General features: G+C 39.0%; 2 protein-coding genes across 3 annotated transcripts; both read right to left on the minus strand.

The window, feature by feature from the left end:
• Positions 1-5,906: 5,906 nt before the first annotated feature.
• On the minus strand, positions 5,907-8,490 carry LOC137941522 (binding partner of ACD11 1-like). Of its 2 annotated transcripts, XM_068786973.1 has the most exons (6): positions 8,408-8,486; positions 7,808-7,966; positions 7,391-7,546; positions 7,027-7,102; positions 6,540-6,659; positions 5,907-6,443 (listed from the first exon to the last, which is right to left on the minus strand). In XM_068786973.1, the coding sequence occupies exons 3-6, from the start codon at positions 7,510-7,512 to the stop codon at positions 6,021-6,023; spliced, it is 741 nt and encodes a 246-aa protein (XP_068643074.1). In that variant the 5' UTR covers positions 7,513-7,546; positions 7,808-7,966; positions 8,408-8,486; the 3' UTR covers positions 5,907-6,020. The 2 variants fall into 2 exon arrangements, with proteins under 2 accessions (XP_068643074.1, XP_068643075.1); XM_068786974.1 differs by lacking the exon at positions 7,808-7,966 and having other exon boundaries at positions 8,408-8,490.
• Positions 8,491-16,349: 7,859 nt separating this feature from the next.
• LOC137941575 (transcription factor ILI6-like) lies at positions 16,350-17,336 on the minus strand. The gene is made up of 2 exons (XM_068787043.1): positions 16,812-17,336; positions 16,350-16,683 (listed from the first exon to the last, which is right to left on the minus strand). The coding sequence occupies exons 1-2, from the start codon at positions 16,935-16,937 to the stop codon at positions 16,537-16,539; spliced, it is 273 nt and encodes a 90-aa protein (XP_068643144.1). The 5' UTR covers positions 16,938-17,336; the 3' UTR covers positions 16,350-16,536.
• Positions 17,337-22,162: the final 4,826 nt, after the last annotated feature.

A 22,162-nucleotide genomic window follows, 5' to 3' on the forward strand; every position in this document is an offset into this window, starting at 1 on the left:
TTGAATTTTTTTTGAGGCGCTACGTAACTATTGGCAATGGTAAAAAAAATTTCTGGTTGGTCGCGAAGGTACTTTTCCACGCAGCATTCACGGTTGGCCTTGGGGGAAATATTTGGTTGGATCTGTTTAGTTGGCCGATTTGTGTGGGATTGGTGATTTTTTTTGGCGTTGCATTGGTGGTTTGCTTTGGTCAGCGCTCCATGGAGACTTACTCATCGATGACTGCTTCTGATTCTGGTCTTCATACCAGTTTGTCTCGTTCCATTTTTGAAGAACCATCGAACCCATATCATATTCACCACTTGGACAGCCTCGGGCAAGTTCTTGTCTCGTAGCTGCTCATCGGTGAAAATTACATCAGTTGGAGTCGTGCGATGTTGATCGCCTTATCCGTGAAGAACAAAGTGGGTTTTGTCGATGGTTCCATACCTGCACCTCAAAGTGTTAATCCTATTTTGCTTAACTCTTGGACCCGGAATAATAACATGGTCCTCTTGGATCCTAAATTCAGTTTCCAAGGAAATCTCCGTGAGTGTTATTTTTGTTGCTTCTGCCCGAGAAATTTGGCTTGACCTTCGGGATCGTTTTCAACAGCACAACGGCCTGCGTATTTTTCAGCTTAAACGAGAATTGATGACCTTGCGTGATGACAAAGATTCTTTTAGCACTTATTTCACCAAGCTGAAAACCATTTGGGAAGAACTAAGTAATTACCGCCCTAATTGCTCTTGTGGGACATGCTCTTGTGGTGGCATTAAAAATCTTACTGATTTCCACCATATGGAATATATCATGTCCTTCTTAATGGGACTTGATGACTCTTTCTCCCAAATTCGTGGTCAGCTGCTCCTCATGGATCCGATGCCCCCTATTAATCGTGTTTTTTCTCTGGTTGTCCAAGAGGAACAACAAAGGAAGACTACTCAAGCCTCGGGTTCGCATACTCCCACTGACACGATGGCCTACGATTAAATCTGGGAAGACAGACATTTATAAACCTGGCTCACAGTCCTCTCAAAGATTTCAATCCACTTACAGTGCCCCCCGGAATCCGAATTACAATGCTCCTCGGAATCAGACTTACAGTGCTTCCCGGACTCAGAACAAGGACAAATATTTTTGTACCCATTGCAAGATTGTTGGTCATACTATCTCTCGTTGTTTCTGTCAGAGTGGTTACGTCACTCTTGTTAGAGTTTGTGTTCTGAGTTAGATACTTAGTTTTTGGCACCTTAAACGGCTATTCTTTTCGGGTTGTATTGGCTAGGTATCTGACTCAGAATTTCGTAGTTAAGCGAGCCTGGGCAAGAGTAATTCTAGGATGGGTGACCTCCTGGGAAGTACTCTTGCCTAGGACTTTGACATGGTATCAGAGCTAGGCACGCCACGGCCCGCGTTCGTATCTCGTGAGAAGTGGCTCCAGAATGGGCAGGGTGGGTGTCAGAGTGGTTCCGTCCACTCTTGTTAGAGTTTGTGTTCTGAGTTAGATACTTGGCTTTACGCACCTTAAACGGCTAGTCTTTTCGGGTTGTATTGGCCAGGTATCTGACTCAGAACTTCGTAGTTAAGCGAGTCTGGGCGAGAGTAATTCTAGGATGGGTGACCTCCTGGGAAGTACTCTTGCCTAGGACTTTGACATGGTATCAGAGCTAGGCACGCCACGGCCCGCGTTCGTATCTCGTGAGAAGCGGCTCCAGAATGGGCAGGGTGGGTGTCAGAGTGGTTCCGTCCACTCTTGTTAGAGTTTGTGTTCTGAGTTAGATACTTGGCTTTACGCACCTTAAACGGCTAGTCTTTTCGGGTTGTATTGGCCAGGTATCTGACTCAGAACTTCGTAGTTAAGCGAATCTGGGCGAGAGTAATTCTAGGATGGGTGACCTCTTGGGAAGTACTCTTGCCTAGGACTTTGACATGGTATCAGAGCTAGGCACGCCACGGCCCGCATTCGTATCCCGTGAGAAGCGGCTCCAGAATGGGCGGGGTGGGTGTCAGAGTGGTTCCGTCCACTCTTGTTAGAGTTTGTGTTCTGAGTTAGATACTTGGCTTTCTGCACCTTAAATGACTAGTCTTTTTGGGTTGTATTGGCTTGGTATCTGACTCAGAACTTCGTAGTTAAGCGAGTTTGGGCGAGAGTAATTCTAGGATGGGTGACCTCCTGGGAAGTACTCTTGCCTAGGACTTTGACAGTTTCAAGCTCCATGGCTATCCACCTGGCCCCGCACCCAAAACCAAACAAAATCCTCATGTTGTTGCTCATCAAGTTTCTATTGCTGATGATAGCCAAGGCTCTCCTTCTGTTGGAAGCTTTGTTCAATATCTGGACCCTACTCAATATCAGCAACTCATGTCAATGTTTTCTACACACCTGCATAGTTCAGCAACAGTCACTACTGCTTCGACATCTTCTACATCCAACTGCTTGGCAGGTACTTGTTTTTCTATAACTTTAAATCCTCTACTTTCTTCACCTCAATCATGGATTGTAGACTCAAGAGCCACTAGACATATCTGCTCTCACGCTCATGTTTTTGTTTCCTTGCATGTTATCCCACACATTACTGTTACTTTGCCCAATAATTCTCAGTTTTTGGTCCACTTTGCTGGTGATATTAAATTGCATTCTCACCTTATGCTTAAAGACATACTGTTTGTTCCTCAATTCAAATTCAACTTGATCTCTGTTAGTGCTTTAGTTACTAACTCTGGCCTCATAGTAAGTTTTCTTCCTGATTGTTTTGTTATCCAGGATCTCTCCACCCAGAGGACGATTGGCAAGGGTGACAAAATCCAAGATCTTTATGTCTTCCGTGCTCAGAATTTGAATTATGTTTCTCATGTTTTTGTTAACAATATTTCTGCCCATGTTTGGCATAATAGGCTAGGACACATTTCTTTTAAGAAACTTGATTTTTTGAAGGATCAATTAAACTGTGATGTAACTAGATTACATAAATTTGATCCTTGTTATATTTGTCTTCTCACTAAACAACGTAGATTATTTTTTGAATCTCATAATCGTTTGTCACCATCTCCCTTTGATCTTGTGCACTGTGATATTTGGGGACCATATCAAACTGTTTCCTATACTGGTCATCATTTTTTCTTAACTCTTGTTGATGATTGTACTAGATTTACTTGGATTTACCTATTGAAGACTAAATTTGATGTTGTCTCTGTGATACCGCATTTTTTTAACATGGTTTCCACGCAGTTTAATGCCAAAATCAAGGTTTTTCGATTTGATAATGCACCTGAGTTATCCTTTGTTGACTTTTTTTCAAACTCATGGAGTTTTGCACCAGTTCTCATGTGTTGAAAGGCCTCAACAAAACTCGGTTGTTGAACGTAAACATCAACACCTTTTGAATGTGGCTCGATCGTTGTTTTTTCAATCCCGCATCTCCGTCCCTTTTTGGACCGAGTGTATTCTTACTGCGGCTTTCTTAATTAATTGAACTCCTTCTCTTCTCTTACGCCATAACACCCCCTTCCATTTGCTCTATAACACTTCTCCTGATTATTCCATCTTCCGCGTCTTTGGCTGTTTAGCCTTTGTTTCCACCTTAGCTGCTCATCGCACCAAGTTTTACCCTCGTGCTCGGGTTTGTGTTCCTTGGTTATCCAGCTGGTGTGAAAGGTTATAAATTATATGATGTGGAAACCAAACAGGTTTTTCTTTCCAGAGATGTCGTGTTCCATGAGGAAGTTTTCCCTTTCCATATTATCACACGTTCAGATCAACTTAATGATCCTTTTCCTGATTTAATTCTGCCTCACTCCTCCCTCTAAGCTCATCCTTTTCCCGATCTCAATTCTTCCCCTATTCCTGCTCCCCCCGTTATTTCTAATATTCTAGCTGCTGGTCATCCACCTCATGATCTTCCCACACTTGTTCTTTCCTCATCTGCTGGTGCTCTTCTTCGCACATCTACTAGGAAGACTCATCCACCTCATTACTTACAGGATTATCACTGTAATTTACTTGTTGGTTCTCCTCCATCTGTTCCACTCTCTCAGCCTTATCAAATCTCTAACTCCATCTCTTACCATGCCCTTTCTGATTCCCACAAACACTTTGCACTCAGTCTCTCTTTTCAGGTTGAACCTTGATATTATCATCAAGCAATGAAGTATCTAAATGGAGGTTGGCTATGCGTGACGAGTTGGCCGCTCTGGAAGCAAACCACACCTGGACCGTCACTCTTCTGCCCCCTGATAAACATACCATTGGATGCAAATGGATTTATAAAATCAAACTTAACTCGGATAGTTCTCTTGAGCGCCATAAGGCTCGTTTGATAGCTAAAGGCTATACCCAACAAGAAGGTTTAGACTTTGTCGACACTTTTTCTCCAGTAGCCAAATTAGTAACTGTGAAGGTTCTTCTTGCCCTTGCTGCCTCCCATGGTTGGCATCTTGCTCTGAAACTTGATGTCAATAACGCCTTTTTACATGGTGATCTTTTTGAAGAAATCTATATAGATCTCCCTCTTGGCTACCTTCGACAGGAGGAGTCCTCTTCCTCTCACAACAAACTGGTTTGCAAGCTTCACAAGTCCCTTTATGGTCTCAATTAGGTTTCGCGCCAATGGTACTCAAAATTTTTTCACGTTTTAATCACCTTTGGTTTTCTTCAATCGAAATCCGATTACTCTCTTTTCACAAAAGGACATGGCTTCTCCTTTGTCGCACTCCTGGTTTATGTGGATGATATCATCCTTACTGACCCTTCATCTAGTGTTATTGCTGAGCTCAAACAATTTCTGCATACTCAGTTCAAGCTCAGGGATCTTGGTTGTCTTAAGCTCTTCCTTGGTCTTGAAATTGCTCAGTCCAAGGCCGGTATTGTGCTTTCTCAACGCATTACACCTTACAATTACTTGAAGACTTAGGTTACCTAGCTTGTAAACCCACTAGTATTCCCATGGATCCCAAGTTTCCTTTAACTGCCACTGACGGTGACCTGCTTCCTGATATAACCCACTATCGACGGCTTGTTGGGAAACTTCATTACCTTACTTTATCTCTCCCCGACATTACTTTTGCCGTTCACAAGCTCACTCAATTTGTGGCCCAACCCCGCCTTCCTCATCTCCAGGCAGTACATCACCTGCTTCGTTATCTCAAGACCAGTCCTGGTCAAGGTTTGTTGTTTTCTTCTACTTCTTCCTTGCAGGTACACGCTTACTCTGATGCTGATTGGGGATCATGTCTTGATTCTCGCCGATCTACTACAGGCTTTTGCATATTCATTGGTGATTCTTTGGTCTCTTGGAAGGCCAAAAAGCAGACCACTGTCTCCCTCTCCTCCGCTGAAGCTGAATATCGAGCTCTTTCTTCCACTGCCAGTGAACTTATTTGGTTACAATAACTTCTTCAAGATTTTCAAGTCAAAGTTGACTCTCCTGCGCTGTTCTACTGCGACAATCAAGCTGCAATACACATTGCTTCTAACCCTACATTTCATGAGCGCACCAAACGTATTAAGATTGATTGTCATTTTGTTCGTGAACTTGTTATTTTGGGAGTCATCAAGTTACTTCCCATTCGTTCTCAGTACCAGTTAGTTGACATGTTTACTAAACTTCTCCCTTCTATCCACCTTTTTTCTTTGTTGTCCAAGATGGCTGTCAAGGACATTTACAAACCACCTTGAGGGGGAGTATTAGAATGTTATTTTTTATTATTTTATAATATTTATGTTTTTACCATTTTACCCTTATTCATTGTATATAACCCTAACTTGTAATTTGTAAAGTGACGAATGAAAAATCAAATTTTATTTCACTGTTCGTCTTCCCAACTTCGCCTCCCCGACGACAGAGTTCAACGGCTATTTTCCGTTTGAGGTTTTAATAACTACCGGTAGGCAAACCCTCTGTTCTAAGCGTCAGAAAACGTCTATATATGCAACGCAGCTTTGTCTCCCATTATATAATATTTCAGTTGTAATGTTCAGCATCATACATACAAGTAGTTTCTTTTCTCTGAATCTTTACTTCAGCCCATTCGTCTGTACTTCAATTCTGGTTGCTGCCATGAGCAGCCAAATCAGCAGCCATTTTAGAAGCCTTCGTTAAAGCACCAGAAACCCAAAGAGCACCCGCAGAGAAGTAACTGCTATTGACCACAGCGGTCGCCGCAGCCATTGCAGTCCTACCAGTTGCAGTTGCAACAGCTTTGGAAGTATCCACGACTTGGTATCTCTCGTCGACTGACTTGGCGGCCTCTACTCCGGCATTGATCTTATCTGTCAGCCCAACCCTCCTGCTCACTTCTGCGACTTTGGCCGCAGCACTAGCTGAGACCTGATGAGATTCATCGAAAGCTTTGGCTCTGCTTAGTGCATCCTTGCCAATAACGTATCCCTTGGCTACCATGGTTCTGAGAACATCTTGTGCCATGGTCACGGCTTCTCCAGGGGAAGATACGAAGTGAAAACTCTGTGAGTTGGCCAGTGGATGTGAACAAGATTAGTAGATTAGTAGTTAAGATTTTTAGAAACTAGAGAACTGGAGAGAACAAGAGTGATGTTTTACATTAGAATTTCTAGGATCAGTGTCTTCTTCAATCCTCCATGTTGGTCTGTCCCAAAAATTAGTATCTTCATAATGCCCCCAGCGAGAAATAGACACCTGCTGGTCTACAATGGTTGCTCCCTGTGAAATTTCAACACAGTAGATAAAAGCTTGGGTAACGAATTCAATAAAATACACCAAATATTCAACTAGAATCATGCAATATAAAACTGACGAGAATGAAAGCAAGGTTTAAAACATTTTGAAGAACTACTGGATGGAGCAGTAGATAGAACAATTGATTGCATAAGAGTATCAAAAGCTAGCCTTTCCGCAGCAAAATCTAAAACTGTCGGTGACTAGAGAGCAAGCTTGTCATGAACTAACAAATTGGATTGCTAGAGGAAATTCCGCTCTACAGAAACCATGAAATTACAGCAAATGCTTGTTACACAAATGAACTTGTACAGGAAAGAAGATTGCCCACGAAAGTGCACAAAAAGCTTACTGTGAGCAAGACAGCAGTTTCCAAGGCATGAGGATCTCTGAACGTCACATAAGCAGTACAGGCATAGGCTCCTGACCTGTTCATAAGAAAATCATCACACACAGCTGTTCAAATTTACTCCTACCTCCTTCATCTGCATCACATCTCTCTCTCCAACTCAAGAAGCAGAAACATTTCATTAACCCAGATTTCTGAGTGGCTAACTGAAAAACAAACTAACGGAGCAAATAGAGGACAGAAACTCACCATAAAATTTCAATAAAATGGCTAGATTAAGTTCAACAAACAGAAAATGAATTTCATTCCTGGAGAGAAACAACCAATATAGATGAAACACAAAAAGTCTAAATGTCTGCATAATTACCTGACTATTTCAACATGCTCGATCACACCAGAGAATGCGAAAAAATCATAAACATCCTTTTCTGTTGCATGAGGCGACAGATTAGTGACCTCGATAGCGTGCCCGATTCCACTCATGGTCATCCAAATTATAAAACTCGGTGTGGTTTTCCTTCACCTGATTCAGTAATCAAGAGGAGAAGAAGAGCATGAATTGCGTGTTTAAGGTAGGTAACTTTTCAGCAGAAAGGAAGAACACGACAAAGAAAGTCAGGCTTCAGTTACAGGGGCCGGTATGGTCTTATATTTTAGAGCTAAGAGGATTTATTTTTTACCAAGAATATTAACACAGCCTTCTATATTAGATCACCATGAAGACTCTAATTGGCTTCTCTCAAAGTTAAGCAGTGATTCGAGACAAGAAAAGATTTGCGCTTACCGTTTCAAACCTTCATACGACTTTCTTTGCCAGTATGGATTCCTGTGGGCGGCAGGGCGAGGGAGACGTCCTAGTTTTTTCTACTAGGCGTCGTCACGGATTTCCGAACACCCAAATTGCAGAAAGAACGGCAAAGGGAAAAGAAATCACAGCAGGAGACTGCAAAATGGTATTTTTATATGATAAAATACGGAGAAAGCCTGAAGTCTGAGCAGAAATGAGGGGACAAAGAGCAAGAATGGGAAAATTGATTTCAGAACAAACTCAAATCATTAGTTCGCAGAATCCTCCAATTCTGTACATAAGTTTCTCCAAAGACACAAACCCCTACCTAAATGATCTCGAGCGCCAGCTCGGAAAACACAGAAACAGAATACTTTGCAGAAACACAAATTTTGCGAGAACCCGGAGAAGAAATAACTGAAAACTTCTCGAACTTACCATGTATCAGCTACTAAAAATAATTCGCCGAATTTAACCAGATAATTCAATGACTTCCAGACGAAGAAAACCATTACTTTTCTCAATCCAAAACTGAAAACAAAAAAAATCACAAAATTGCCTGTAATTGAACAGGAAATTTGCAGCGAGTTTAATTACCTCTAATCGTGGGGACGAAGCGACCGGAGGAGATAAAGATCGAATTCCATAGCCGACAGAATTAACTTCAACCTTAAAACGAGCCTTCGACAGTTCGGCCGCGCTCGTTTCTGCTTTATATGTCCGATTACGTCGAACTACTGCTAACCGTTTAATTAATTAAATTAAGTCCTTTGAGGTGGGCCCAAATTTGAGAAAATCTACCGCCTTTCATGTGGGCCCATAAAGATTCTCATTGATTATGAGTCAAGATGGGTAGGATCACGCCGTTGAACGCATAGAAAGGATCTATGGTGGATAGGACGGAAGAAGAGACCACTCCACCGGCCACGCATCTTATTGTGTGTCACTGATGTGAAATATGGGCTTGGGTTCTTGGCCCATTGTTAATTCTCTAATTAATTTAAGAAATCAAATTGTTCATGTTGGTGACATCCTGTCCGGTGCCCCATGTGCCCAATCGATTGTTATATGGTGTCATGTATACCTTATAAAAAAAGATACAAATAAATAACACACATGAAATTGTTATATGGGGCCTTATGAAATGGATGATGAATAGTTAAGACCAAAGTTGCAAAATTGTAGTAATTTGCATTATAAATAGATATAATTGGTTATTTGACTTAAATTGGACCAAATTAGTCAAATTGGGTTGAATTGAACTAATCACTTTATTAGGTCTAAAAACCTCGAAACTTTCTCGTGTGACACAAAAGAAAAGATAGGGAGATGTCGATGAAGAATGACACTTGACCCGACATAGAAAGTAAAGAGAAAGGGGGAAATGAAAGGTAACAAACCCCTGACCTTGGGGAGGATAGTAAACCCTCCTTGCTTCCCCTAATCGTATTTTATTTTTTAAAATTTATATTTAATATAACAAAAATCTCCATAAAAGCTACTTTTTCTTATACATCCCTATTGTCGGAAATGTAATTCAAATAAATATGAAGATCTTGGTTTTTCATTTAATTTTTATAATTTGGTCGACTCTGGGTCAATTTGGTTTGGCTCAACTTGAACTAGTTAATGATATTATTAACTTTCACCTAACCCTTAACAAATAGTGCACTTAGGGCTGCATGCTTTTTCCTTGGAGAGAAAACTAAAAGGGGCTATCTTTCTTGAGTTTAGATGGCCTAACTCTCCATAGGCTTTTTTATTTTTTTTGGTTATTCCTTGAAATAGAATTGAGTAATAAAACATGTTATACTTCAAATAGAGCTCAAAACAAAGATTTCGGGCAAGCAAAAGGATTGGTATGCCTTGATAATGAGCTAGGTCAGCTTCAGTTGATGCTGACATTGATCATTATCTTCATGGACTAAGATGAGAAAGAAAGCCTAACAAAAATATATAGAGAAAAAACTTTAAAGCCCTTAAACTAAGTAGGCTCTTTAATATTTCTCTAGGCCAAATGGAAGAAATTAAGGGTTTGTTTAAAACCCCTAGAAAAGAAAAGGAGAAAGAAAGTGATTTTCTGTTGTTTGGTAGCTAAAATTCCTTTCTCTCTTAGTTATAATATTTTCCATCTTAAAATGATGAAATTCCAAGAGAAAAGAAAAGAAATAGAAAAGGGTAGAGAAAAATTTAAGGGGCTTATAAATAAAGGAATGGGTTAGATAAAATTAAGGACCAAGTGCATATGAGACGGGAAAAACCGTTAGAATTCAAACAAAGGCAAATTTACCCATTTTCCATAAGCATTCTTTACCTCCAGTACTAAAATGTGGTCACGATTCATCCAGAGTTTATGAATATCTAGTTTTCGAAACCATGTTGAGAGCATGGTCATTTGCAGGGATGAGAAGAATTTCCATTACGAGAGACTTTCAGTTTCTTTGACGCCAAGGAAGGATTTCCGTGGTGTCACCAGTGAAGAGTTGGTGTCATGGTCTAAAAATCGGGTAAAAGTTTCTCCAACAAAGAAAGCGATTGGACCTTTTCGTGGAAATGGGAAATAATTTCCGACCATGATCAAGTAAGTTAAAATTAGTATTAAATCATGTTTAATAAGTTAATAAAAAACAAATCAAACAAAAGGGGGCTAAAAGTCTTCATTCTTCAATAATGGCTAAAATTTCATCCTAAGGAAATTTAAAAAATAATAAAGCTTTCACAGACAAATAAAGGAACAACTGCAGATGAGACAGGAAAATCAAGAACAAATATCTGAACCATCAGTGGCCCCTCTGAGTTGAACGGATGGTGATTTTTTGTTTTGCCTTTTGCATCTTCTTCTCTTTTATAATGAGTACTTCCTCAATCAGGTAACACTTATCATGGCTGCTTCACCAAATCCATCCCCCTGAACCAATGAATATCTCTAGCCCACGCCGCCGCTGACATCACGAAATGTGTTTCCTTCAAAGATGGAATCATGGTTGTGGTTCAAAACCTGTCATTCCTTTCCATTGTTACTTCCCGAGGAAAGTTCAACCCTTCTACCTGACACCAGACCAACACAGTGGTACCAATAAGTATTATTTTAATCATTCATGTATATCTATGAATAGATGGATCAATCTAAATAAACAGGCTTGTCGGTGAATGTTATGAGTTTTGCTTTTTCGAGCGTGGGGCCTCCGTTGTAGGTTTTTGTACGAATCAAAATGGAGGTAGTGTGCGACGTAAAAGTGGGCACGGATGTCGATGGGGATAGGTGCATGCTTCTTCTTCGAATGTGTATTACGAGAAAACTATAATAGATAAATGTTAAATTTAGGATACACAATATCCATAACCAGGAAGGATAAAATAATTTAAAAAAATGATTAAAATTCTAGTAACAATCAATCCCTAGACAAACTGGTCGATCCCTTTGGGTGGGAAGAATTAAGTTACTTATGATCAAACAATTATCTATCATAAGTTTTAATAAATACATTTCCAACTTGGTTGAATTGAATAAAAAATTAATTTTATTTTCTTTACCATTTTTCTTGTGCATCCAAACAAGAAACCTATTTTCTTTTCTCTTTCTTTTTTTTTTATTTTTTTAATTTTCTTTTCTATGGGTTCCAAACAAACCCTAGAAGATTTGGATAATGGAAATGATATAACAAGTTAAGCAAGAGATTCACACGAGATAATAAACCTACAAGTTTGCTCAAGATTCCTTGAGACATGTGTCGGGATAAATAATATGGATCTAATTAACCCTCTAATTAGCTAGAAGTTCGATTTATAGTTATATGATTTTTTAGTATGTTGTGTTATGTAAAATAATTTTTGCCTCAACTTAATTCATAAAAATAATTCCCTTTTTTTAGTCATCTTGGATTATACAGGGTTAGTTGTATGAATTCTTTTCACTTTTTAGCCATAATTTACACCTCTAAGCTTATAATTAAAATTTTTAAAGATAAAAGGAAAGATAAATTTTGATCACTTTAGTTGTTAAAAATAATACAAGATTAAATTTTTAATTAAATTATATATGTTTGTATTTTTGTTTCAATTATTTATTTGCACACCATCAAATCCTAGTATTGATCATAGTTTTTTCTTTTCAACCATAAATATGTGTGTACATGCTCGTTGTGTATTTGTACACAAGCAAACATAACGGGATGTATGAGTCAATCTCCCTATATCAGCCGATACAAGGAGTACATGTAGGGCAAATTTTAATACTTATCAATCGACACAATACTTATCGATGTTGATACACATACACCCATATTAGTGTATTTTTTTTAAAAATGGGTAATTTAATAAAATTGCCTAAATTGTATTATATTTTTTCATTTGTTTGCAACTATCAATTTGTACATTTCTCAAATACTTTGGCTTAGGGTTTATGTGGACATGAGGGATGTATGTGTTCGTTCCTAATACCCATCAAAGAAATTGTTTTTTTAGTCTAAGTATGAGAGAAGACAAAAACATGAAATAATATTAATTCTCATGTTACTCTTATAAGAAATAATGAGAAAAATAAACTTCAAAAGCACAAGCTACGAAGAAAAATCATCGATAAAAAGGAATTATTTTAAAATTTTAATAAATATTTCTTATCACTTATTTTCTTGTAAAGGGCACAAAAGAAATTGTATAATGTTTAAACAATGTCTAGAGTTATGTTTATTATGTTTGTACTTTAACTTACAAACTATTGGTAGATTGTCACATCCTTTGTACTCATAGTAAGTTGTTTCGGAACACAAGAAGTATACGTATACATTAGTGTGTTTGTTGTGTGGGGATGCGTTTGTTCCTTTTTATATGTACATTTGTGTTTGTTGTGTGTGTGTATATGCAGGCATCTAGTAATTTTTTAACCAATGCAAGCTATTCAAAAAATAAAAAATAAAAATTTCTTCTCATGTTACTCTGATAGGAAATAATGAGAAAAATAAATCAAAAAGTACCAAATCATAAAAAGTAAAATTGATTAAAAAAAATTTCTTGTTAAAGCTTCAACAGAAAACAAAAGAGCCCTAAAGGTCGCCAAAGATATTATAAAATGTTTAAACATGATTGAGGAGTAAATTATATAATGTTTGCACTTTTGTTTCCAACTATTTCTACATTGTCACATCTTTGTATCGACAGTATGTTGTTTGGAATACGAGTAGGTATAAACGCACATTTGTGTATTGTTCGTGTACATGCAATACAAATAGGGTTGTATGTGTTTTTTCTTAAATACATCGTGTTGCTCCAATAAGAAACAACAAAAAAAAAAATCGAAAAAACATGGATACAAATAACCAATCATAATAAGTAAATTAGAAAAAAATTGGTAAAATTATTTCTATCATTTTATTTTCCTATAGCGACATACAAAAGGTCTCTGGAGGTCAACAAAGAAATTATGTAAATGATAAATAATATGTATTATGTTTGTACTCTTGTTTGCGACTATCTATAGATCACATCCTTATAGTGATAGTCGGTTGTTTCCAATACAAGTATATATGTCTCATATGTTGTCTTCGTTGTTTACATGTGGGGATATATGTTTTCCTTTGTTTATGTACATAATACCTACCTAATAAACCAGATTTTAAGCCTTGAATGACTTGAGAGGTAGAGGCAAAGACATGACCAACAACCGCAAAAGCTGAAGCAAACAAAGCCATGAGCAAAAGAATACAAGAATCAGAATAAATCGAACAAACACACCAAAATAAATCATAATAAGAAATTCATCTCTTATTAAAATTCAACAAAAAAAATGGTAAAAGAACATTTCTAGTCATTTTCTTTGTTTAGTTTATCCTATAACGGTACAAACGGTCCCTTAAAAGGCCATTTAACAATTCAAAACCAAAAATTGGTCTATAAAAAAATCCAAACACCAAGAAAGGGAGTTGAATGATCCCATTCTTGTGTTTGGTGAGGATTTGAATCCTCTTTGATATTAATTTTTTTAATCTCACGCCACCTTTTGAAACAAATCCAACCCTGAAATTGGCGTGATTGATGGCTTAACTTTGCATCGAATGATCACATTTTCCATGAATCGATTAATTTAGGGAAATATGGCTAAGGCAAATTGTCTCATTTTCGGGGAACTAAAACCCTGGCTTGATTTTCTCAATTAGCTTTTGTTAAATCTAAGGCTTGGATTGAGGAAAAAAAGTTTGTTCTTGGAGAATCAGCTTTCGAGTTTTTGACCTCGAGTTTAAACTTGTCAAATATTTTCGTTTTTTGACTGACAGATTTTGTGTGGAGAGACAAGACCTAGAATCTCGTTGTCGTTGAATACAGGAACAAAGATTATAGCCTCCCTTTGTCTTCTCTCCTTCATTAATTTCAGTTCTTAACTACTAGACAAGAACAGTCTTTGTAATGGGATCAGCTTTCCGCAGTTTACTCCAATCAAGCCTTGGATCACTCTAGGGTTTAGTGGGGATGATTCCAATTCCCAGGTAAGTTTGTGTAGAGAAACGAAAAGTCTCTTACCTTCGAAGAACTTCAACTTTAACATCTCCATGTCGAGTTCACAATCCTTTTACTTCATAGTTTTAACCTAACTAATTGAATCCAGTATTATTAGTTGGGGACAAGGCAAGAATTACTGGACTTTTGAGGGTCTGAAAACTCCATTTGTCAATGGAAATCTCAAAGTTGTGTTGAGGATTATCTTCATCAGGGTACGTGCTCCTCGGCCTGGTAAGAGTGAGGGGATTGGATTAACCAGAGGACCCATCTTCTGCACTTTAGGTATTCCATTATTGCCTCTGCTTGTTTCATCTGTCTTCTTCGCGACAAGGCTCCTACCCATGTCTTTCGTATCTGAAACCAAAAGCTGATTCGGACCGTGAAGCAATTTGCTCGACTCTCTGAACAAAGCGTTCGGGACCACCCACATGGTCTGGACTTCCCACCATCCGACAGAATTAATCCCTCCATGAGTGAAACCAAATACGAGCTCTGGTTAATACCTGCTGCTGCTGTAACTGGATTTTAAACTGATCCGCCGCATTCTTGGGAAAAAAGCTATGGCGTAGGCATCCAGTATTAGGGTTGTGCATAAGCTCGATGTGCTCTCGCTGTCACCCAGTTTGTCAGCAGAGCCGCAGACATGAGTTTGATACTGGGGTCGCACCTGTTGCAGGTCGGTTGTGTTTGCCTGCTCGGCAGGCCACGCTCGATGGGTCATCTTGTCTCAGAACTAACATTTATAACGTTACTTCATTGATGCGGTCTTCTGCTTCCCGGTTATCCCTGTCCCTAATCTGTTCTCGGGCTCTCGTGTAGAGTTAGAAGCGAAAAAAGATCTGGGTTCAGGACAAAGAGAGCATTTGCTCTTCTGAATCATTTTTTTTTTTTTTTTACTGAGAACCGGCTGTTGCAATGTCAACTCAACTAAAAGTCTTCTGAAACTTCTCCTGATCTTTCCACAATTCTCTATTTGGCTTGGTTTTGTTTATTATTCTCACCAGGGTGAAAAGTGAAAACGATTCTGTGATGGATTGATTAATCCCGTATAATTATTCATGATTAGAAGTGCGAAACATCTTTGATATTGCCCGATCAGTTGCACAAAATTTGGCTTGGACCATCCGCTAGAAATGGAAATATCTGTTTATTTAAATATGATATCTCAAGAAGTGGGTCACTGAGCTTACTTAAATTATATTACAGGTTTCAGTTGAAGTAAGACAAACTAAAGATGCTCCTACTAATCTGCGAGAAGGAGAGCTGCAAGTAACAGACAAGGTAGGTCTGAAGTTTGAAACTATAATTCCTACTTGAACACAGTCAGTCCAGACTTCTTGCTGACAAAATCCAACTATGAGGAAGTTGCACTACCTGCTACTGGATTTGGGTTGAGCCTCAAGGTGCCTTAAAATGAAAGAGAAACAGGAAAACCCATTGCATCTCAGATTTCATCTTTGAGGGTTCTATACTTCAAGTTCAACTTCAATTTCTGTGTGCAAAATCTGATCATAATTTGTACCATGAAGAAACATCAACGTGAACCCAATTTTTTGAAGCTGAGAAGAGTACCACTGTGCTCTTCAATCGTTCAAGTTTAAGTCGAGATGTATATATTTTCTCACTTATTCATGAAGGACAGCAGGTGGGGACGATCATCTTGCACCAGTGACACCAACCAGAGCAGAATTTTTCCAGAAAAGTAATTTAAATGAACTGATGAGTGTAGAAGCACAGTACTAGTTTCTTGATATATGCTTCTGTCAACTGTGTTCTCGTTTTGTCCGGTGAAATTAAAGTGAATTCTCATGCACAGAGAGAGGTAAGTAGGTATAGAGAGAGAGAGAGCGAGAGAGAGGAAGGAGAGAGGAGAGGTGAAGGTGAGATCAGTCAAAATTGCATATGGAAGTGTCACGATCAAAGATTCGAAAATTTAGTATATTAAAGACATCGATAATGGCGAGGGCTCCGCATCATAGGCGTAAAAAGCCAGTAACAATTATTTAATGGAAGGATGATAAGGAACTGATAAAGGAGCAAACAAAAATGGGAAAAATTCTAAGTTCAAGTCCTTTTATTATATTACCGAAGTTACCACATGTTTGGGCAAAAGGTGTCTCGTAACGGAATCCAGCCCTCGTTGCGGTCCACCGACCGGAGCCTAAAAGGAGGAGGGGGAGGAGGAAGAAGAAGAAGAAAGAAGAGATATGGAAAAGCCAAAATTCTGAGACGCATTACATGAGTAAACTCCTAATTATTGCTGCTTGGGCGCTATCCGAAGTGGCCAGTAGCTCGGAGAGCCTCTCGCTGAGATCATCAACCTCTCTGTGTAAGCTCCTGATGTAGCTGCAGGTCTCCTGTAGGACCTTGGCTGCCGATACCTGCCAACAAATGATCACAACCTGCTGTTAAGCAAGATCCATACTTCATACCCATGATCATAAGATAGAATTTTTTTTTAAAAAAAAAAACGAAAAACGGAAATAAGCTGAAAGAGTTTGGACTGTACCTTGTCTGAGCTTCTCTCTCGAATCTCTGGGAGTAGAGCTTGTAGCTTGGAGACGAGATCAACGATCTGGTCGTCTGATATCCTGGAAACCTCAGATTGCCTCGAACGCGATCTTCTGCTGGACATGTTTGTGGCGAAATGGTCTGCGACTTTGGGGGTTTGTGTCAGAGACAAGTTGAGGAAGACCCAAACCAAGAGACAACTTGGGATGGATGGAGCTGTCAGAGAGATGGGTATGGAGAAGATAAAGAGATAAAAGCTTTATATATATAGACCGAGAGAGGCGGGAAGACAGGGACGGCTTAATTGGGAAGGAAGCAGAAAGAAGATGAAGAAGCAGAAGAAAGAAGAAAGAGGAAAAACACGGCACAAGTGAGGAGAGAAACACAACACAAGTAGTGTTGGGTTGAAGAGGACAAGTGCATGGGAGAAAGCAATGGGGTGGGGCTGTTTTTAAATAAGATTTGTAGAGAGAGAAAGAGAATCAGTTGTAGAGATACGCCATACTGTCGACTTGAACTGTGTTTCCCATTTTAAGATGGGAGAGAGAAAGAGAGAGAGGGTTGAAGGAGAACAGTTCCTTTTGGAGCCAACGACGAAGGGGGACTTTGTGTCAGCCTCTAAACACGCAAGCCATGTTATTTTTTTCTGCTAACCTACAAAAAAATTTCTAGTTTTCTTTTTACAGGCTTCGTTTTTTATTCCCCACGGAAATCTCTCTTCGAGTTTCTCTCTCTTCTGGAACTTATAAGTAATACCTGCTGGAAGCGAAGGGAGACGACAGGCGTGAGCGGGACGAAGACGGTGGTGGAGATTGCCGTGTTGACTCGTCAAACCTGGTCCCACTCCTTTGTCATCTGCAGTTCGGCAAAAACAAGACACGTGGCGAGTTCGCCGTCTTGGCGTTACACACCGACCCGATTCCTCGGAGCGTTACCTCTGATTTCTTCCACTGCTCCAAGAAGGTGAGGTAAGAGTCGTTTGATAGTACTAAGCATACACATATACCATATACTCTTATATTATATAGTATTAATACGTCACACAAGTGGTGTATCAGGATTATTAGTTCACGTGAGACCCACATAACTGGACGGTTCTAAACACAACTCAAGGAACTCTGAACCTGTATCCTTTACTTCCCTATTTGCCCTATTTTCTTCATATTTATTCTTTTATCGGAAACTTGCATTTGAAGTTAACTACATGGATTATCTTCCTTAATATTTTGAATATCGTCGATACTAAGGTCATAATTGGTCTCAAAAGTGAAATGTAACAATTTATGTCGACTTTTAATGTGCTTAATGCAACCCTGGTTACATAATAACGAGCAAAATCGATCCCAAATATTGAACTAAAAGTTTAATTTAAGAATAAGTGAAGACCGTATTTGAAGAGAAATATACGAGTTATCTTCCTTAATATTTTGAATATCGTCGATACTAAGGTCATAATTGGTCTCAAAAGTGAAATGTAACAATTTATGTCGACTTTTGATGTGCTTAATGCAACCCTGGTTACATAATAACGAGCAAAATCGATCCCAAATATCAAACTAAAAGTTTAATTTAAGAATAAGTGAAGACTGTATTTGAAGAGAAATACACGAGTTATCTTCCTTAATATTTTGAATATCGTTGATACAAAGGTCATACGTGGTCTCAAACCTGAAATGTAACGATTTATGTCGACTTTTGATGTGCCTAATGGAACCCTGGTTACAAAATAACAAGCAAAATCATCCCGAACATTGAATTAAAGACGCAAAATCCGCTTCAAATACAGGTACTTTGTCTTAAATCCCAATTTTTAAGAATAAGTGAAGACCGTATTTGAAGAGAACCTATTTTGTTCTACAAGAGAAAACTCACAGGAGAATTGAGCTTCATGCCCACGTTTGATGTTTGCTTAAGTAAGGCCATTGACGAAGTCTGATATTAGTACCAATAGAGGAACAAAAGCCAACCCCATTGTCCAAAAGTGAAGAATTTATCAGAAAACAGCCAAGACAAGCAGCGTGATCATTCACCAGAGCAAACTGCTCACAGAAGAAAACAGACCAAGTTTGAGCTTAAACAGATGAAGTACAGACAATGCAGAGTCACAGATCTCAGCTCAGAGATCTCCGTCATGTGGAAAAGCTTCAGTAACGTGGGGGATAACCACATGAGATATGAATGGCAAAGACCCAGAAAGCAAGTTTTACTTGAAAGCTGCAGCAGAGACTGATAACACAGATATCGTTTCTTCTCTCTCTCTCTCTCTAGAAATTTACATTATTAAACACTTCCACGATGATCAGCTTCACCTACCATCTTCATGGCGTTTTCTCTGATTTCAGATGTTAAAACATGTGATATATGGATTTCAAACAGACCAATAAATATTCCGTTGCCTGCTGTGGTTGTTGTTACTGGTTTGGACTCACACGTTCCCTGCAAATGTTTCTGGGTTAGGTTTGAACAAGATGGCAGCACAGATCGTTGTGCAAGAAGCCACGAAACTTTAGTGCAGGCGTGATTTACTGCAAGAGAAAGCAAGTAGAGAAACAAAGAAGTCGCCAGAATAGGCTGTAAATTGTCAAAGGGGAGGGTGGACAGGTTCAAGATTGAAAGCCTTTCATGAACTGAAAGCTTGCACTATTTAATAATAATGAAACTTGGGTTCTAAATGGAGCCAAATGCATCAAAGTGAAAACGAATTGCTCTACAGTGAATCAGAAGAAAAGATTTTCATATTTTTTGTTTCTAACTCCTGGAGTCTGTTAATCACCATTTTTAGACTTGAATGTTCCAGACAGAAACGAAACCTGTAACTATGAACAGCTTTCCAACAAGGGAAAATTCCAGCCGATTTCTAAGATAAGTTTCAATTAAATCACCTTTCCAGTCACCTTCTGAGTACAATTATTTCCTTTGTCTTGCATCTGCCTATAGTACACAAACTGAGTCAGCAGACACGGTATAAACTTATCTTAAATAGAAGAGACTGTACGTAAACTTGATCCAAGTGAAAATATGAAAAGAATAAGAGAAGAAAACTGTATTCATTATACCCAATGTTCAATACCAGAAGTCTCTAAAACTAGGTATAAAAATGGAGGAACTGAAATAATTAATGGAGGAGGATTGAATCCAAGGTTGCCCCGGCCAGCGTGCATCACGGGTCACATGAGTTTGATCCAATCGACAGCTCGGACAGTAGCCAAAGTCACGAGGGAACCCAATTTGTTTAATCTCCACAACCTGTGGGCGTCACGCTCCCTTGTTTCCAAACAGTTGCCAAAGCTTAGGAGCCCAAGAAAGATTGATTCATCTTACATTTTATACTTGTTTTCCCTCTCTGGGGCATTTCATCGAATACTCCACCTGCCTCCCTCCGTCCTCAATAAAATATATATATGATATGCTCCAAACGATATTTCTTATGACTGGTAGACGATAGTCATCATTCACAGCTCTCCTGGTTCAAAACTCACTTCAAGTTTCAAAATTCAGCTAGAAAAGAGGAAGTCGGCTTGGCCCCAGAAGAGGTAGAACTGTTCAGCTTGGTCTAAACATAGTTTTATCATTTCTCTTTCTTGTTCACCACATAAAAGAAGATGAGGTAGTGATTTGATTGCTGCAACAAGTAGATATCATATAAAATATAAATTTTACAGTCATTGGGCTTCTCCAAGTCGGTGAAGGCCATCCGCCATTGGACGGAGAGCTTCAACGAAGGCCTTAAACCGTCAGAATAAAACAAAGTAATACCGACCTGACATGTTTAATGAGAACCCATTAAATTGAAGAGTGCAAAGCTGGTTTATTTTAATCGTGTCCTGGAAGGAAAGGCGAGTTGCTGCTCAGGGGGGCTTTTCAAGGTCGGTTTTTGGGTCGTTGAATGGAGTTAAAAGGAGTGCACGTGCAGCAGATTGAGGCTGGACTCGAAATCCCACACCTTGAAAGGACAAAAGCCAGAAAAATATGAGCGAGAAGAAAGCTAATAATTCTATGGCATGTGTTCATTCGAGGATATTTTCATCTCCTGTTACTTGGACATTGAAACTGGAGATGAAATATAATGCAGAAGAAAAACGAAGAGAAATTAAAGCAAAAACATAAAAGAGAACAATTGTACAAACACGTGCTGTGCATAAATTTTAAGGAATTACTAGCTGTGATTATCATGGAGGCATCCTCTCTCTCTGCAGGGATCAGATAATTCTACAAGGAAGAACAGATACTATGGTGATTTTGATATCTATCAATAAATAAAGATTAAAAGTAGAAGGAGAAAAAATATTAAGCCAAAGAACGAGCAAATAGTAAAGATTTTTTTATGTTTTTCTGCATCAATGATCAAGCTTCACATCTGAACAAATTGGCGAAGTTTCAGGACAGACCCAGAAAATTCTCTCAAGTGGCAATGATCCTTCACAGAGTGGCTCAATCATCTTTGACCATGAAATAAAATAGTACTCACATCTTCTTCATTTCGTGATAGTGTAAAAGAGAGAGATTTCACTGTCATCAGTTACAGAGTTGCTTCCAGCGGTTCCCGACTGTCAAATCCACGTTCAAAACGATTCAAGAGGATTCTTCCATCGTCTCTATCCACTCACGACGGTCAAATTCAAGTTCATGGAGCCTAACTGGATTCTTCTTTTGTCCAGCGGAGGGCATATAATATAACCCACCATCTACGAAATCCAACGAGAAACTCCTAGTTTCGGTACGAAGATGTCCCAATCCAGGTGTTTCTTAGCAGCACTGCAATTACTAGAACAAGTACGACGAAAAACCTGGCGAATCTCATTAGACGCTCAATACTCGGAGAAAATCATGGTGGCGCCTACTCACCTCATGATCCACATTGGTTACAATCACTGAACTTGGACTCAAATTTCATCAGGAAAGATAATATCAAGCTGTCGTGGACTGAAAAGAGAAGAAAAACCGAGCACCATCTGGGATTTGAATCATTCGAAGCTGCAGTTCAGAAGAAAGTTCTGGTCATCTCATGGAAATCATGGGAAAAACGGTTCCAATCATATGCAGACACACCACGCGAATTCGAGAACTTTTTCGCATCAAAATATCCACAAAGCCAGTGGGCCAAAACCATATAATGGATGAAAGTCAAGCTTGCCAGAAGGGGTAGGCGTTTTGGAAAATCTGAAACGTATCAGGTCTCCAAAAAAACCGATAGTTTCGGATACTGCTACACAAAAATCCGAAACATTTTGGATATAATGCGATTTGCCTCAATGAGGCGCCACCCCGAAATGCCCAAGTAGCCGTTCTGTACCATCAGAGTTGCTGGCAGATTCCTATACATGATTTATGTGAGCTACGTGAGTCACT

Source organism: Aristolochia californica, unplaced genomic scaffold (assembly GCF_029961685.1).
Source record: "Aristolochia californica isolate CCGP_79_NKW_82.1479 unplaced genomic scaffold, dmAriCali1.0.hap1 SCAF_9, whole genome shotgun sequence".
Lineage (NCBI taxonomy): Eukaryota > Viridiplantae > Streptophyta > Magnoliopsida > Piperales > Aristolochiaceae > Aristolochia > Aristolochia californica.

Bases quoted from the DNA above. Each gene is read 5' to 3' on its own strand.
- LOC137941575 (XM_068787043.1), bottom strand. From the start codon at position 16,937: ATGTCCAGCAGAAGATCGCGTTCGAGGCAATCTGAGGTTTCCAGGATA. The intron at 16,684-16,811 runs GTACAGTCCAAA...ATTTGTTGGCAG, and splicing joins GAGAGAGAAGCTCAGACAAG to GTATCGGCAGCCAAGGTCCT.
- LOC137941522 (XM_068786974.1), bottom strand. From the start codon at position 7,512: ATGACCATGAGTGGAATCGGGCACGCTATCGAGGTCACTAATCTGTCG. The intron at 6,660-7,026 runs GTAAGCTTTTTG...GAAATTTCACAG, and splicing joins AAACTGCTGTCTTGCTCACA to GGAGCAACCATTGTAGACCA. The intron at 6,444-6,539 runs GTAAAACATCAC...GCCAACTCACAG, and splicing joins CTGATCCTAGAAATTCTAAT to AGTTTTCACTTCGTATCTTC.